The following is a 17,141-nucleotide window of genomic DNA, read 5'->3' on the forward strand; positions in this document are numbered from 1 at the left end:
AGGCTGTTTTTACTGCTGTCAAATATCAAAATGAGTCAAATTTGCCCCGAATAGTACGTTGGGTTAAATTCCTCAGCATACACTTCACCTCACGTGGTCTCACAATAGCGCCTCTTTCATCTCAGACGGTCGAAGAAGTTTGGTATGAGCCCCCACATCCTAAGAATTGGCTGCATCACTGCCTGGTGTGGGAACTGTACCTCCCTTAATCGCAGGACTCTGCAGAGAGTGATGTGGACAGCCCAGCACATCTGTAGATGAAAATTTCCTATGGTTCAGGACATTTACAAAGACAGGTGTGAGAAAAGGGCCCGAAGGATCACTGGGGGTCCGAGTTACCCCAACCACAAACTGTTCCAGCCGCTACCATCCGGGAAACGGTACCACAGCATAAAAACCAGAACCAACAAGCTCCGGGACAGCTTCTTCCACCAGGCCATCAGACTGACTAATTCACGCTGATTTGAGTGTATTTCTATGTTGTATTGACTGTTCTATTTATTATAAATTACTATTGTTGCACATTTAGATGGAGACGTAACGTAAATATTATTACTCCCCGTGTATGTGAAGGATGTAAGAATAAAGTCAATTCAGTCTTAAAATAAAACTGTTATTTAAATGACATTGAGAGCCTGCACGTTCCTCTAAATGGCCTTGCAACGAAACTGACAAATTTTCCAAAATCTCAAAAGGGCTAAAGAAAACTAGACGTGAAACCTTCACAACTTACAAGGTGTTTCCAGCACTCATCTCAACAGGCTGCTCAGCTCCACTCCACTCCACAGATTCGCGTGCACCTGGAAACAAGGCTCGGATTTCCGCAAGATGGGAAGGTGAATAAACGATCAGTCCTCATAAATGGGCAGCGCAGTCGGGAACTGCTGCAACCCCACTTCACCTTTCTTTGGGACTTAACGAGACACAATGCCTGCACACTCAGAACTGCAGCACTACCCCGAACCGCCAATTTCACCACTAACTGCAGCCGGAACCAAAAGTCGGGTCAACCCGGAAGCAGAAGCGGGAGGAAGCTGGACACGGCGGCGAGCGACTGCAGTGAGTACTCCGCTGGTTTCGGGCAGCGTCCGAGTCTTCGTGTCCCTTAGTTACGCCTTTGTCCCTGGGCCCTTTCTACTGAGGTCTTACATGACTTTTCCTTGCATCAACATCTACATTCCTCGAGCATCATTCCTGATGCAAAGTCACGATCAGCCCTTTGCCTCCATAGATTGTTTCAGATTCCAGTATTCGCCGTTTCTGCGGTAATTTGAACCCGCTGCTTAATTATGCCCAACATGCTCTTTATCCCCTTTGACAATTTCCCAAGGAAACGCAGGTCTAACTGCCGTTTTGCATACTCCATTTGCAGAGCCCCAAATGGTGGTTTCGGGTTAAAAATGATTTCTTTTCAGTAATGTGCCAAGCAGTGAGAACAAATGGAAATTATTTGCCCGCCTGAGTTGCCAATTGCCTCCACCCTACTTTAAATTTCTGTCCCATCTTTTTAATCATCGGGCTTCTATCCAAAGTCCAGAAACGGCTCTTTTTTTTTATTTGAACCTGTCAAATCCGTAACATTGTGTTTAACTATCGTGAATCATAATAGACGCGTTCAGAGAATGACTGCCTTACCATTCTAATGATCCGGGTACGATTCTGACCTCTAGTGAAGGGTCGGTATTGTGGTGTAGAGTTTGCACGGTCCCTGTGATTTTCGTCGATTCCCTCTGAGTGCTCTGTTGCCAGTTGCTTCCCCAGTTAAAAGATGTGCTGGTTGCCTGAAGTTGCTGCAATTTGCCCTTAGTGTAGACGGTTTGTCTGGGTTATATTGGGCATGTGCAAGAAAATAGATTACAGACAAATGTGGAGTTTGGGGATAGCTTTGAGAGCTGCCCTTAGATTGATGGGCTGAATACTCTCCCATGTATAAGGAATATGAACATAATGCGAAATGAGTTGTTCTACTATTATAATTTTTGTTTCTTCCAGACACCATAATACATTTCTTTTCATGACCGAAGCTATACTACTTTGACTTTCTCTCTTATTCTTACTGTCATCTCTATGGTGTTGCACCCAATCACATACCTATTCCTTTAATTCTTCTTCCTACACCATCCAGCCCCCACTATACTTAAACTTGTGAAAGGAGATTGATCTGAAATATTGTTTCTCTCACCACAGAGTACTTAAAGCTGATTGTAATTTTATTTTGCTTCCCTGCACCTTGATTGCATTTCCTTGTACATCGGCTGGCTGAGGCAAACATTATGTTGGCAATTTCAATTGTGAGTAGCTTTTTTTTTTACTCGTCATGAAGGATATTCACTTCTATAACTGAAGTACATGAGATCTTGCCAATGCTGGAAGTCTTGAACAAAGTACAGGGAGTGCTGGCGGAACTCAGCAGGTCAGACAGCATCTATGGAGAGAAATAAGTAGTCAGTGTTCCAGGTCAAGACCTTTCAGCAAGACTGGAAAGGAGGAAGAAGCCAGAAGAAGGTGGGGTGAGGTAAAGGAGTACAAGGCGAAAGGGGAGAAGGGTGGGTGGGTGGGGAAGTGAAAATGAATTGACTACTTACATCCTTCAAATACAGGAGGACTAAAAATCTTTATATTACGTCTCCATTCCAATGTGCAATTATAGTAATTTCTGATGAGTATTACGTACAACAGGACAGTCAATGTAACATAGAAATACCGTAACATCAGCATGAATAAGCCGTCTGATGGCCTGGTGAAAGAAGCTGTCCTGGAGCCTGTTGGCCCTGGCTTTTATGCTGTGATACTGTTTCCCAGATGGTAGCAGCTGGAACAGTTTGTGGTTGGGGTGACTCGGGTCTCCAATGATCCTTCAGGCTCTTTTTTACACACCTCTCTTTGTAAATGTCCTGAATAGTGGGAAGTTCACATCTACAGATGTGCTGGGCTGTCCGCACCACTCTCTGCAGAGTCCTGCGACTGAGGGAAGTACAGTTCCCATACCAGGCAGTGATGCAGCCAGTCAGTCTTAACCCCTATAGAAAGTTATTAGAATTTGGGGGGCCCGTACCAAACTTCTTCAACCATCTGAGGTGAAAGAGGGGCTGTTGTGTCTTTTTCACCACACAGCTGGTATATACAGAGCACGTGAAATCCTTGGTGATGTTTATGCCGAGGAACTTGAAAGCTGTTCACCTTCTCAACCCAGATCCATTGATGTCAATAGGGGTTAGCATGTCTCTATTCCTCCTGTCGTCCACAACCAGCTCCTTTGTTTTTACGACATTGAGGGAGAGGTGGTTTTCTTGACACCACTATGTCAGGGTGATGACTTCCTTTCTGAAGGCTGCCTCATTATTATTTGAGATTAGGCCAATCAGTGCAGTGTCATCAGCAAATTTAATTAGATTGGAGCTGTGGGTGGCGCCACAGTCATGGGTATACAGAGAGTAAAGGAAGGGGCTTAGTACACAGCCCTGAGGGGTAGAGGTGAGGGGAGCCCACTCTTACCACCTGCCAGCGATCTGTCAGGAAGTCCAGGATCCAGCTACACAAGGCAGGGTGAAAGCTGAGGCATGGGAGGTGATAGGTGGAAGGGGTAAAGGGCTGAAGAAGGAGGAATCTGGTAGGAGAGGACAGTGGGCATAACAGAAGGGGAAAGGGCACCAGAGGGGGGCGATGGGCAGACAAGGAAAAGAGAAAGGGTGAGAGGGGAACCGGAATGGGGAATAGGATAGAGAGAAGGGGAGGACAGAGAAATTGATGTCCATCAGTTGGAGGATACCCAGATGGACTATGAGGTGTTGTGCCTCCAACCTGAGTGTGGCCTCATCGTGGCAGTAGAGGCGGCCACGGACTGATTGTTGGAAAGGGAAGTTGAATTGAAATGGGTGGCCACCTCATATTCTGTCTGAGTAGTCCCCAACCTGATTCTCCAACTCAAAGTAATTTCTCACCCCTCCCCCTTCTGGTTCCTCTCTCATCCCTTCTCTCCTCACCTGCCTATCACTTTCCTCTGGTGCCCTTCCTCCTTTCCTTTCTTCCATGATCCACTATCCTCTCCTATCAGACGACTTCTTTCAAACCCTTTACCTCTTTCACCTATCACCTCTCAACGTCGTTTCCACTTATCCACCTTCCCCTGACTTGGTTTCACCTATCACCTGCCAGCTAGTACTTCTTCCCCTCCCCTTCCCTCACCTTCTTATCTGGCTTCTTCCCTTCCTTTCCAGTTCTGATGAAGGATCTGAGCCTGAAACATCCACTCTTTAAAACTGAAGCACTATCTAATTCTATCACGGCACTGATCTAAATCACCAGGCACACTTTTCATTCTTTAAATCAAGTGCAAACCCAATATATCTGAAATCAACTTCAAACACCCATTTTCTTTCCATTTCTTTCACTAAGCTTTCCTTTAGGAGTTGTTGTAATTATTTCTCCTCTTCCCAAGAATTTTGTTATACTTTTGCAATTCAGATGAAAAGCAGCATAATTGATACACTTCCCAGATAATCTATTTTAACCTTTTGGTTTTATTTTTAAGATTTTTGCGTTCACCTCATGTAGTTAAAGTGATTCTTTTTCTGGTCTATAATAGTTGAGTACATTGCTGCATAATTTTCTGTTGAAGTGACTATAGCAGCTTTCATAATTTGTTATTTCATATTTAGTCTTCAGTTGTCTTACATGATAGTTTGGGGACAATGAAAACGCTACAGCAAAAAAGTACAAGAAAATGGGAACAGAAATAGGCCACAGGCCCCTCATGACTGATCGACTTCCCACCTGTGCCATAAGACCATAATTTTTCAAATAACCATATAACTATTTAACTTGCCGTATAAGTGAAAAGGGTAAGTAATTGTATATCATCTTTACCAATGAAGTTTAAGGTTTGTAAAAATGACAAATCTAGTTTAGAATGCATTCCTTTGTCAAACCTGCTACAGAAAGTGAAATAACTAGTGATAAAATACTGGATTCAATTGGAGAAAAAAGAAATGGAGTTAATCTATAATAGCGGACATGAGTGAATCTCAATGCTTGTACTAGTTAATTATTAATGATAGAAAAGTTAATGTTCAAGAACGATGTTGAAAGGGCTATTGAGAGTGAAATGGAAAAGATTTGATTTCAACGTTCAAGGTAACTTTATTATCAAAGTACATATCTCACCATATACAACCCTGAGATTCATTTTCTTGTGACATACTCAGTAATCCATTAATAGAATAATAACCATAATATAATGAATGAAAGACTTTCTTTGGTGTGTTTTGTTTGTACCCACTGTGCTTCATGTGCTGTGTATTTGATCCAGCAGTAAAATGTTGTCATATCATGCACAGCAGCTTGTGGATTTCTGATTTAACTCCACATTTGAAGATTTTCCAAACAATTTCTTCTGACTGTGTCATTGTTTAGATGGCAAATTATGGCTTAATGTGGGTAGGTCACAAATCATCCTTCATATTTCTTATCTCCATTTTATTTTTGATTATTTTTGTATTAATGTTATTTGTAATACAGTTTATACTTGTTTTTCTTTGGTTCTGTACAGTTAGGTTTTTGCATTGCATCTGTACATACGTGTACTTGTGCATATGACAAAAGTTGGCCTTTATTTTGAGTCATTCTCCAATGTTTGTGCTTTGTTTCCTCTAATCTCTGTTGTGGCTTGAATTTTAATACTTGTTCTCATTTTAATAATTAAATTGTAATTACACTTATGCTTATTTTTATTCTCTGTAAGCGTAATGTTTTGACTTTTTATTTGTGCTTTCTGTTTGTCCTCCATTAAAAGAGTACTGATGTAAAAATCTCAACATGGTTGATGTAGATGTATTAATCCATTACTGTATCTCATAACATCGTATCCTTAATGCTGAGGGGAATAGGACCCATCTCCTTCTGTGCCTTTGGAGGAAAACTCTTAGTGTCCCACCTTTACAAAACTGCATCACGTAATTTACAGCAGAAGAATGTTCTTGCTTCTCCAAAAATACTTGTGAAGTAGAAAAGCTCATATCGTCCATTCAGTCTGCAGTCCTTGTTTCTTTTTATATTCAAATCATCTTTTATATATATCTACTATTGTGTGTTCTACGAATACATAATCCTTTTAATCCATCTGGACTCCATGAAAGTGTTGCAATCAGCACTACTGTCCAACTTCCATCATTTTCAAGTACTATTGACACAAAAGTAAAGTGTAGTTATGTACAATATCATGTATTCACCAATATGCACGTTTCAGGAACAGCTTCTTCCCCTGTTTCATCAGATTTCTGAATGGATGACGAATCCAGGAATGCTACATCACTATTTTCTTTCCTCTCTTTTAGCACCTAATTTTTATATACTGGTTGTAATTTATAGTTTATTATGTATTACAATGTGCTGCTGCAAAACAATGAACTTCATAACATATGCTAGTGATTCTGATTCTATAGCTGCCAAAGTATAATTAGTAAAACAAAACCCTCCACTACACCGTTTACAAAGATGTAAGAATGGTACCAGGTCAGTGCTAATTGCGATTTTTGTTTGTTTTTCATCACAGTGGATCTTATTCAATCACAATGTTGAATCAAGATTTATATTTTGAAGTCATGAAAATTTAAGTATTTCAGAGAAAAATGAATGTGGAAGAGAAAAATAGCCCTAAAGTGAAAAAGTCCTTTGTTGCAAAACCTTCAGAAGAAAATAAAATACTTGAAGAAGATGAAAATCAAGAATGTGACCCTGAAGGAATTGCTGACTTTGCAAACTACTTCAATCAACTTGATTTATTAGAGACACATAGACATCTGATACCTGTGGGAACACACAGTTTGTGGCATGGAGAGTCCGATGATGAAGAGGAGGAAGCTGAAAATGATGCTTATTTTAAAGTGAAAGAGAAAGAGCTGGAAAATGACCCAGCAAATCTATTACTTTGGGCATCTGAGAAAAACCAGGTAGGTGTCTGACAGGATTGTCTATTACTGAAATCTTCAAAATCATCAGATCCAAGATCTAAAGGTGCAAAATTACAAGATAGACAAATAGCATGGAAACAGATTCTTCAGCCTATCAAATCTGCACCAGTTGTAAAGCACCTGTTTACAATTCATTAGTCCTATTCTTACCTTATCTAATTCTCCCTTGTGACTCCCTATAAACTCTACCACTCACCTGCCCACCTGAGGCAGATTACTCTGTTCAATTAATTTACCAATCTGTATGTCTTTGAGATGTGGGAGGAACCTGTTCAGAAGTAGTTCACCGAATATGATAAAATGCTGCTTGGATTCAAATTCTCTTTCTCAGAATTTTCTTATTTTCCTCTTACAGCTTTAAAAAAACCTCCTTTTTCCAACACACACAAAATGAAGCACAGTCAACGTTTCAGGCCGGGACCCTTCGTCAGGACTAACTGAAAGTATGTTCTCACCCCATCCCTTATTTATTTATTATTATATTTTTTCTCTTTTTTTTTTCTCTCTGTCCCTCTCACAATTACTCCTTGCCTGCTCTCCATCTTCCTCTGGCACTCCCCTCCCCCTGTCTCTCTCCCTAGGCCTCCTGTCCCATGATCCTCTCCCTTCTCCAGCCTTGTATCGCTTTTGCCGATCAACTTTTCAGCTCTTAGCTCTATCTCTCTCCCTCCTGTCTTCTCCTATCATTTCGGATCTCCCCCTCCCCCTCCCACTTTCAAATCTCTTACTATCTCTTCTTTCAGTTAGTCCTGACGAAGGGTCCCAGCGTGAAACGTCTGGGCTGCTGCGTTCCACCAGCATTTTGTGTGTGTTGCTTGAATTTCCAGCATCTGCAGATTTCCTCATGTTTGCTCCTTTTTCCAAACTTTCTTTATATCTATAAATGCTCATAAGATAGAGAATCTTCAATTTTCTTCCTCCTTGGGATTAGTTTTTAAGGAGATATCCAAAATGACATGCTATAATCCATTTAAAGCACTAACTGGTACAAATTCAATGACTTTTTTTGTATATCCAATGCCCTTTTTAATCGAGTTTGCTTTGGAATGGTTTTAATGTGCAATCAGCTTTTAGTAATATAAGCTGCATTTTAACATGTTTCATATGCTGCATGTTTTGTGTCTCCAGGTATTTTCCTAATCGAGTAGCCCCTTCCAGAAACCTACCTGTTCTGTATCCTGAAATTTACCTTACCTGACTTAATTTATCACAATTCACAAAGTCCTTTCATGGTTCATTTTGACATTTATATGAATAAAATATAACACCACCCCACCCCAAATGAAATCCTGGGGCACATCATTTTCAACATTTTGCCAGTCTGAATTTTAAACATAGTTTGGAATTACTCAGTTTATTTTTCTTCTATATCTTAGAGTTATAGTGAAGTACAGGACAGAAATAGGCCCTTCGGCCCATCTAGTCCATGCCAAAACCATTTAAACTGCCTACTCCCATCAACTTTCACCAGGACCATTGTCCTCCATATCACTACTATCCGTGTACCTTTCCAAACTTTATATTGTTGAATCTGTATGTTCTCTTGCACGCTTGTACAGCATATAGATACATGTTAATAATGGCAACTTCATTATGTTTGTATTTAAGAAGAGTATTCAAAAGGGTTATCAATAGCTATTAATGATTTTGCATTCTATAGTAGGTTCAGTATCTAAAGAACACTCTGCATTAAGGAAAGGCATTACAGATTGATGTGTATGTAATAACAACTGTTTTGTCTTTCTCATAGGTTTCTATAGTAAGCAGACTTCTCTCAGAAAACCCAGGTCTTGTTAATGTTAAAGACGATGACCACTACACACCACTTCATAGGGCTGCCTACAGCGGTCATATTGAGGTGGTTCGGAAGTTGATAGCTCAAGGAGCAGATGTGCATGCTCGTACTATAGATGGCTGGACACCATTGCACAGTGCTTGTAAATGGAACAATGCAGAAATAGCTTCATTTCTTCTGCAGCATGATGCAGATGTCAATGCCCAGACTAATGGTTTACATACAGCGTTACATCTTGCTTCAGGAAGTAAAGACACCAAGGAAGTTATTGAATTGTTGTTAATGAATCGCTACATCAATTCTGATCTAAAAAATAATTTGGGTGAGACAGCCTATGATATTGCTTGTCGAACAAATATTCATTATTACCTCTTTGAAATTGCAGAACACTGCACAAATTCAGTACCTGGGCCAAAATGACTCACTTTAAAGTACAGTCATCTAAACACAAACCCGCGGTCATTTTTATTGAGTGGAAATTAGGTACATCTCTAAGTTTAAATTAATATTGTAACTGTTACAATATCAATATGAAAACCATCAATTTCCTATTTACCCATAAATTAGTGTTTAGTCAACTTATTGAAAACGTGTTGCTATTTTTGGTGAAAAGATATAACTTTTTTTGAAGTGTCTTTTACTCTGTTGTAATGAGTTGAGTAAAATAACCCAGCTACTTTCCATTAGCTGTAATATTACTCTGATCTGAATCCTTTGCTTCCTCCATGCTGTAGTATCAGATTCTCCATCTATGTAGCTTGCAAAATTCTAAAACGCTAAGGGAGATGTTAGAGCATTGAAACAAAAATCAGTGTGTTACTTACAATAAGTTGGGATTTCCATTGGTAAGGTGAAAAGGAAGTAATTTTAGTGGAATGCCTGAGAGAAATATTGGATATGTGTATATAATATTACACTGGAGACAAGCATTTACTGTTGCACTATTAATGTTACTGGGACGCTTGCCCTAAAGGTTCCCAGCACAAGGAAAATGCTGAAAGCTGGTGATCAAATTTTAAGCTGGTCACAAAAATGCCCACAAATGGATGTGATTTTACTCTCCTGCAAGTTAAACCTGTTTGTAAGTGAACAATGCTTTCTTTCATCATTGTGTGAAGGAATTTCTTGGCCCCAGTATCTAATAACAAAAAAGATGCAGGAGTAGGCCATTTGGCCCACTGTTACCGCTTTGATATGGCTGAGATTTGCAGTTAAGTGTCTTCAGTTTTGCTGGAACTATTGATGCATTTGTAAGTTGTTTGCTGCAGACTAGGCACAGTGAAATAGGGGTTAATAAAATATCTTGAAAAAGACATAATGAATAAATAAACAAGAAAACCACAAAAAATACAAAAACTTCACAATACAATAAACTTCTACACAGTCCAACAGCAAAGCGGCAGGCTAGCAGCTGAGTCACAGTGCATAAAAATTCCTCCCTTAGAATGAAAATTTCACTCCAGTTTTCTACTACACCGGTAGTTTGTTCGCTCCCATAAGTTGGTCAGCAGCAAGCAAGGGGAAGTTGGGAGGGGTGGGGGGGGGGGGGGCTGATGTCACAGCTCAAGTTGGGCAAGTCCATTCAATGCTCAGAAAACGCACTTCATGCTCGTCAGCCTACCGTCCTCCCCTCCATGCAATACGCTGCTCCCTAATTATCAATGGCCTCCCTTCTGTGCAATACAGCACTCACTAATTATCAGCCTACCATCCTCCCCTCTGCAATATAGCACTCACCAATTATCGGCCTACCATCCTCCCCTCTGTGCCATACAGCGCTCACCAGTTATCAACAGCCTCCCCATTTCACATCAAAAACTAAGAATAAGCATGTTCCTACTGCGCACTGCCATACTGGACTGAGTGACCTAATGAGATTGTGAACGGGGCCACTCAGTCACTGCCCACCACTGCAAGCGTGAAGTTCAAAAAACAATGTTTTATTTCTTTTATCACTATTTCTCGGGGAATCCCTAGAGACCTCTCAGAAACCCTGCTATATATCAACTGATTATTGGCATAAAGTTCATGGCTATTTTAGTTACTCATCACCTGGCTAGAGCTGATCAATGTTAGAAAAGTTTTGATGATCCCTTTAGAAGATCAGGAAAGTTCTGCTGTTTTCCTACCAGTTAAAAATAGGTGTGGCTTGAGTTTCTCTAAATGTCCAGGAAAATGTGATGAGCTCCAAGTATACATCTCCCTAGTTTTGCAAAGGTTGAATGAGTCGGTTTGCTGGGAAAGCTCCTGTTCCTTGCTACGTGGTCATCAGGTAGTTTTCCTGCTCTCTGAACGTTGTTCATCCGTAGATGTGGAATAAAATTATGGACGCAAAAATGGCCCAAAATTTCCAGTACCAAAGACCTATGTCTGAGTAAAAATAGTGGTCTCATACAGAGAACATTTCTTTGAACAAAATCAAGATTAAGCCACTTGAACGGCACAACAGAAAACTTTGTATTGTCCAAATACCTGAATCATGGACTTGTTGGCACTACTGATGGTGCGGAGCAATGTTCCCTCTAATTTTTTTTACAGTTGCACAGACCAACCATTGCTCTAAGCAGGAACTTATTACATGGCCTGAAAAATATGCGGCACTTGGAATGTTTTTTTCCTGTAATATGTGTTCTAGGATTATTTAGAATGAAAATCTATATATTATGTACTTCTATTTATTAATTGAAGGGTATAATGAAATACAGTACAAAGAAAATCTCATTTTTCATAAACTTAAACTTAGATGGCATCTCCGTTCAGCGGGCCGGCAGTTTGTCAACAATGAGCTATGGAATTCTATTCTATGTTTATTGTTACAATTTGTAATATTGTTGTAACTTGAAACCCTGACAATATAAATACTCTGAAAAGTCTCAAAGTAAAGGTTTTGGTACATTCATTATATAGAAAGTTTATGGATTATATTCATTAACACAACTAATAACAGGGTATTTCACAAATATACTAACAGATTTCAAAAGCATATTGGCTTAATTTCAAAATTATATTAACATTATATAAAAGCATGGCAACAAAGGCTATGCACACGGGAGCATAATAATTACTGTATGGCTGTGCACCCACACAGCTTAGAGTGAAGGCTGTACCTGTGAGGTAGGACAGAATACACTACTCCCTACAGCTTCTTACTTTCCAACCCATTGGAATTGCCATACCAGACCATGATGAAACCAGTCAGAATTGTTTCAAGAGTACATCTGTAGATGTTTGTTAGAGCATTCAATGATAAGCGGAACTTCCTTGACCCCCCCCCCCCCCCCCGCCGAAGTAAGTAAAGATACTGGGGCAACTTTCTTGCAAGCCACCTGAATGCAGTATTCATCCCTTATCTCTGTTAAATCTCAATCCCTCATCCTGGTCCAAGACTCCTTAGCAAGGGAAAATATGTCCTTTACTTAAAAACTGTGTAACCAAACCCCTATACAATTGTGATTTGACTTCTTTATTTAGCTCTATAATAAAAAGTATCATACTATTTGTCTTAATTACTTGCCACATCTATTGACCATCAAAAATATATGTGCCAACACACTTGATCTGCTGTCTTTCCAGTCCTGATGAAGCATCTCTACCCGAAACCAAGCTGTCCATTTCCCTCCATAGGTGCTGCCTAGCTTACTGAGTTCCTTCAGCATTATGTATATTTTACTAGCACATCTTCATCTTTGGGACACCGTCAGTTCACCATTTATCATTTCACCATCTATTTTTGTGTAACCTGTACCAAAGAAGATAACCTGACATTCTCCCACATTACATGTCATCTGAAGGGTTCTGGTTCACTTATTCTCTGTCCTTATCCCCTTGAACTCTCATCACATGCTCTTCCTTGGGTATCTACATTGGTATCATCAAACAACCTACAAATACACATCTTATTAATAGAGCTAGAGGCCAAAAGCATGGATCCCTGTGACAAAGCAATAGCCACAGCTTGCTAAAAATTTGTAAACACAAGATTCTGCAACTGCTAAAGCTCTAGACCAACATGCAGAAAATACCACAGGAACTCAGCAAATCAGCATGCATCTAAGGAGGGGAATGCACTTATCAATGTTTCAGGCTGAGACCTTCATCAGGACTAAAAACAAAAAGAGGCAGAAGCCAGAACAAAAAGCTTGGGAAAGAATAATGAGGGAGGAGGGAGAAATTACCTGAAGTTAAAGAAATCTATGTTTATAGCATTCAAGTTGGAGGCTACCTAGATGAAATATAAGATGTTGATCTTCCTATCTGAATTTGACTGCATCATGACTGTAGAGGAGGCCATTGACAGATAAGAGAATGGGAAGTGAGAAGTTGATTTGAAATGGGTAGCTGCTGGGCAGATCCTGTCTTGCAGTAAACAGAGCAAAGGCCCTCAACAAAGTGGTCCCCCAATCTCTGTCGGGTCCAACCAACGTAGGAGGCTGCACCAGGAGTATTGGATACAATAGATGACCCTGACAGACTCTCAGCTGCTTAGGTAAAGTATTGCCTCACCTGGAAGGACTGTACTGAATGGTGGTGAGCGAGGAATTATAGGAGCAGGTTTAGCACTTGTCATATTTGCAGGGATAAGTGCTCGGAAGGAGATCAGTGGAGAAGGATAAGTGACAAAAGAGTCAGGTGAAGTGTGATCCCTACACAAAGCAGTGCAGGAGGGAGGGGAAGAGAAAGATGTGCTTAGTGGTTGGATCCTGTTGCAGAAAGCAGAAGTTACAAAAAGAATAATGTTCTGGATACAGAGGATCTTGGGGTAGTAGATAGGGACAAGGGGAACCCTGTCCCTGGTATGATGGGGTGAGGAAAGATGTGTAAGTAATGAAGGAGAAGTGGGCGAGGGCAGCATTGAAGGTGGTGGAAGGGAAACCCCTTTCTTTGGGGAAAAAAATATCAGATGTACACGTAGTACCCTGGTTCACATCTTTACTGTTTATGCTGTAGGTATTTCATTTAGCAGATCTGTAAGAGCTGTTTGTTCTGCTTTCAGCCTGTCTGGGTTATTGTTGAAGATAAAGGATGATGTGGAATGTGTGCCATCCAATTAGCAGGACATTTTTCTTGGTGAGGGACAATAAGGTTGGCCTTGGGCTTTTGTTCGGCGGGAGATGAAGAGAGAAGGTGCTAGGGAGAACCGGTCGTAGCATACGATCCAGTGGGAGACCTATTTGTTTGAGATGGATTGCGAGCGACATTCAGAAGAAACACAGAAATATAGAAAACCCACGGCACAATACAGGCCCTACAGCCCACGATGCTGTACTGAACATGTACTTACTTTAGAAGTTACCTAGGGTTACCTCTATTTTTCTAAGCTCCATGTACCTATCCAGGAGTCTCTTAAAAGACCCTATTGTATCCACCTCCACCACTGTCACCGGTAGCCAATTCCACGCACTCACCACCCTCTGTGTAAAAAAACTTACCCCTGGTATCTCCTCTGTACCTACTTCCAAGCACCTTAAAACTGTGCCCTCTTATGTTAGCCATTTCAGCCCTGGGAGAAAGCCTCTGACTACCCACACGATCAATGTCTTTCATCACCTTATATACCTCTCAGGTCACCTCTCATCCTCCGCCGCTCCAAAGAGAAAAGGCCGAGTTCACCTGACCTATTCTCATAAGGCATGCTTCCCAATGCAGGCAACATCCCTGTAAATCTCCTCTTCACCCTTTCTATAGTTTCCACATCCTTCCTGTAGTTAAGAGACCAGAACTGAGCATAATACTCCAAGTGGGGTCTGACCAGGGCTCTATAAAGCTGTAGCATTACCTCTCGGCTCTTATACTCAATCCCACAATTGATGAAGGCCAATGCACCATATGCCATCTTAACCACACAGTCAACTGCACAACAGCTTTGAGTGTCTTATGGACTTGGACCCCAAGGTCCCTCTGATCCTCCACACTGCCAAGAGGCTTACCATACATACTATATTCTGCCATCATATTTTACCTACCAAAATTAACTACCTCACACTTATCTGGGTTGAACAACATTTCCTACTTCTCAGTACAGTTTTGCATCCCATCAATGTCTGACAGCCTTCCACACTATCCACAACACCCCAACCTTTGTGTCATCAGCAAAGTTACTAACCCATCCTTCCACTTCCTCATTCAAGTCATTTATAAAAAATCATGAAGAGAAGATCCCTGAGGCACACCACTGGTCACCAACCTCCATGCAGAATATGACCCATCTGCAACCAGTCTTTGCCTTCTGTAGGCAAGCCAGTTCTGGATCCACAAAGCAAGGTCCCCTTGGATCCTATGTCGCCTTACTTTTGTTATGTAACCGGCAACAATGAATATCAATTGAGTTAGGTTATATAAAAACAACCAATACATTCATTAATCACTAATAAACAATGAAAAAAAAACGAACAAAAACCTTAACTGGAAATTAACCGCTATGCCGCCATTCCACAAACCACCACTCAGTACGTACCAGTTCATAAAGCCATAAATGCAAAAACAGTTCTTAAAGTGGTAAAGTCAAACACAGTTCTTAAAATGGTAAATTCAAAAGTCCAAGAGATTTATAGAGTCAATTAGGAGAGACTTCTCTGGAGAAGGATTTCTTCATAGATGCAACTTTCCTGCTGGTTCTGTCCAAAGGGTTCACGACGAAGGAAATAAACGGCTTAAAAGCAACTGACCTTTCTTCTCGCGAGCAAATCTTGCAGGAACTACCTTGTTCTTTTGGCAGGAGTTATCCTCGATGCAGGTCGCTACTTCTTCAATGAAGATTCAATAAGGTCAATCCTTTATTAAACTGCTGAATGATATCAACTTCTTTTAATCCTTCCAGTCCTGTACTTCAATAAAGTCTTCACTCTCCAATACTACTGAAAAGGGAAATCAACAAATCTGGCAGAAATGGGTAAACCGCCAGTCCAGCACTATTGTACCTTACAATAGAACGTAAAACTCCGTTTTAAATCGAAACTGTGTCATAAAGCAAATACGCAATGGAACGGAGTCTCTGGCTAACGTTCTAGCTGGAAAACTAAACTGCGTCACTGGAGTCTCCCTTTTATATACCTGTTGAGAACAGGTCATCATGTGACCTCACATCGGTGGGAAAATTACATCAGGTGACCGCCAACAAAAAAAAAAATTACTTCATGCTTATAAGACAGTTACAAGATATCCATGAGGTATGTAACACCTCCCTCCAAAAAAAATTTTTGGTCTTTTAAGAAAAAACTTTTAACAACTATTTACAAAAAAAAGGTATAAAATTTACAACATTCACAATATAAACAGTATTATCGTTCAGCACTTTACAGTAGGAGGGTTACAAATGTTAAAATACCACTCCAAAAAAATTTCACATTGTACATGTAACATCTAGATAGACAATCAGCGATCACATTATCTTTACCTTTAATATGAGTGATCAAAATATTATACTCTTGTAACATTAAACTCCAATTTAATAATCTTCTATTTTTGTTTTTCATCTTACTCAAAAACACTAATGGATTATGATCGGTATAAACTGTGAGTGGTTTATGAGTAGTACTAATATACACTTCAAAATGTTGTAAAGCCAAAACAAGAGATAATAATTCCTTTTCTATTGTTGAATAATTTCTTTGATGGGCATTAAATTTTTTAGAAAAATAAGCTACCGGACGATCAACTTTATCACCCTCATCTGTTTGAAGTAACACTGCTCCTGCAGCTTCATCACTAGCATCTACAGCTAATGAAAATTGTTTTTCAAAGTCAGGAGATTTGAGCAGAGGTTGACTACATATTATAGTTTTCAATTTATTAAATGCTTCTTGACAAGGCTCTGTCCAAACAAGCTTTTCGTTTTTCTTCAAGAGATTAGTTAATGGAAGAGCAATGTTTGCAAAATTCTTACAAAGTTTTCTGTAATATACTACCATACCCAAGAATCTTCTGAGAGTTTTCTTACCAGCTGGAGTGGGTACTTCTAAAATTGCCTGAACTTTCACCTGAACAGGTGCTAATTTTCCTTGACCTACGACATAACCAAGGTAGGTCACTGTGGCATGGCCAAATTCACTTTTAGCTAAGTTACTAGTTAAGTGAGCTTTTGAAAGTCTCTCAAATGGTTTCTCCACCACATTAATATGTGCTTTCCATGTATTATTTCCAGTAACTAAATCATCAATATAAGCATCTGTATATTTTAATCCATGAATCATACTATTAATCATCCTTTGAAAAGTACCTGGTGCATTCTTCATCCCAAATGGAAGAACATTATATTTATATAACCCAGATGGAGTTACAAATGCAGGAATCTCTCTACCTCTATCCATCAATGGAACACACCAATAACCTTTTAACAAATCAATCTTTGTAAGGAATTTGGCTTGTCCAACTTTATCCAC

At 40.0% G+C, this 17,141-nt stretch overlaps 2 protein-coding genes across 5 annotated transcripts in view; one reads left to right on the plus strand and one right to left on the minus strand.

Annotated features, from left to right (window-relative positions):
• Positions 1-1,001, minus strand: part of mre11a (MRE11 homolog A, double strand break repair nuclease) — a 72,431-nt gene extending 71,430 nt beyond the window's left edge. Inside the window, exon 1 of the mRNA XM_072263393.1 lies at positions 734-1,001. Coding sequence (XP_072119494.1) covers positions 734-753 — 20 coding nt within the window. The 5' untranslated portion in view covers positions 754-1,001. The remainder of the gene's footprint in view (positions 1-733) is intronic.
• ankrd49 (ankyrin repeat domain 49) lies at positions 974-12,027 on the plus strand. 4 transcript variants are annotated; one of them, XM_072263398.1, is made up of 4 exons: positions 974-1,059; positions 4,659-4,841; positions 6,551-6,947; positions 8,719-12,027. In XM_072263398.1, exons 3-4 carry the CDS (start codon positions 6,627-6,629, stop codon positions 9,181-9,183), a joined length of 786 nt encoding a protein of 261 aa, XP_072119499.1. In that variant the 5' UTR covers positions 974-1,059; positions 4,659-4,841; positions 6,551-6,626; the 3' UTR covers positions 9,184-12,027. The 4 variants fall into 4 exon arrangements, with proteins under 4 accessions (XP_072119499.1, XP_072119500.1, XP_072119501.1 ...); XM_072263399.1 differs by lacking the exon at positions 4,659-4,841 and having other exon boundaries at positions 990-1,059; XM_072263400.1 differs by lacking the exons at positions 974-1,059; positions 4,659-4,841 and adding an exon at positions 2,119-2,291.
• Positions 12,028-17,141: the final 5,114 nt, after the last annotated feature.

This window comes from Mobula birostris, chromosome 7 (assembly GCF_030028105.1).
Source record: "Mobula birostris isolate sMobBir1 chromosome 7, sMobBir1.hap1, whole genome shotgun sequence".
Lineage (NCBI taxonomy): Eukaryota > Metazoa > Chordata > Chondrichthyes > Myliobatiformes > Myliobatidae > Mobula > Mobula birostris.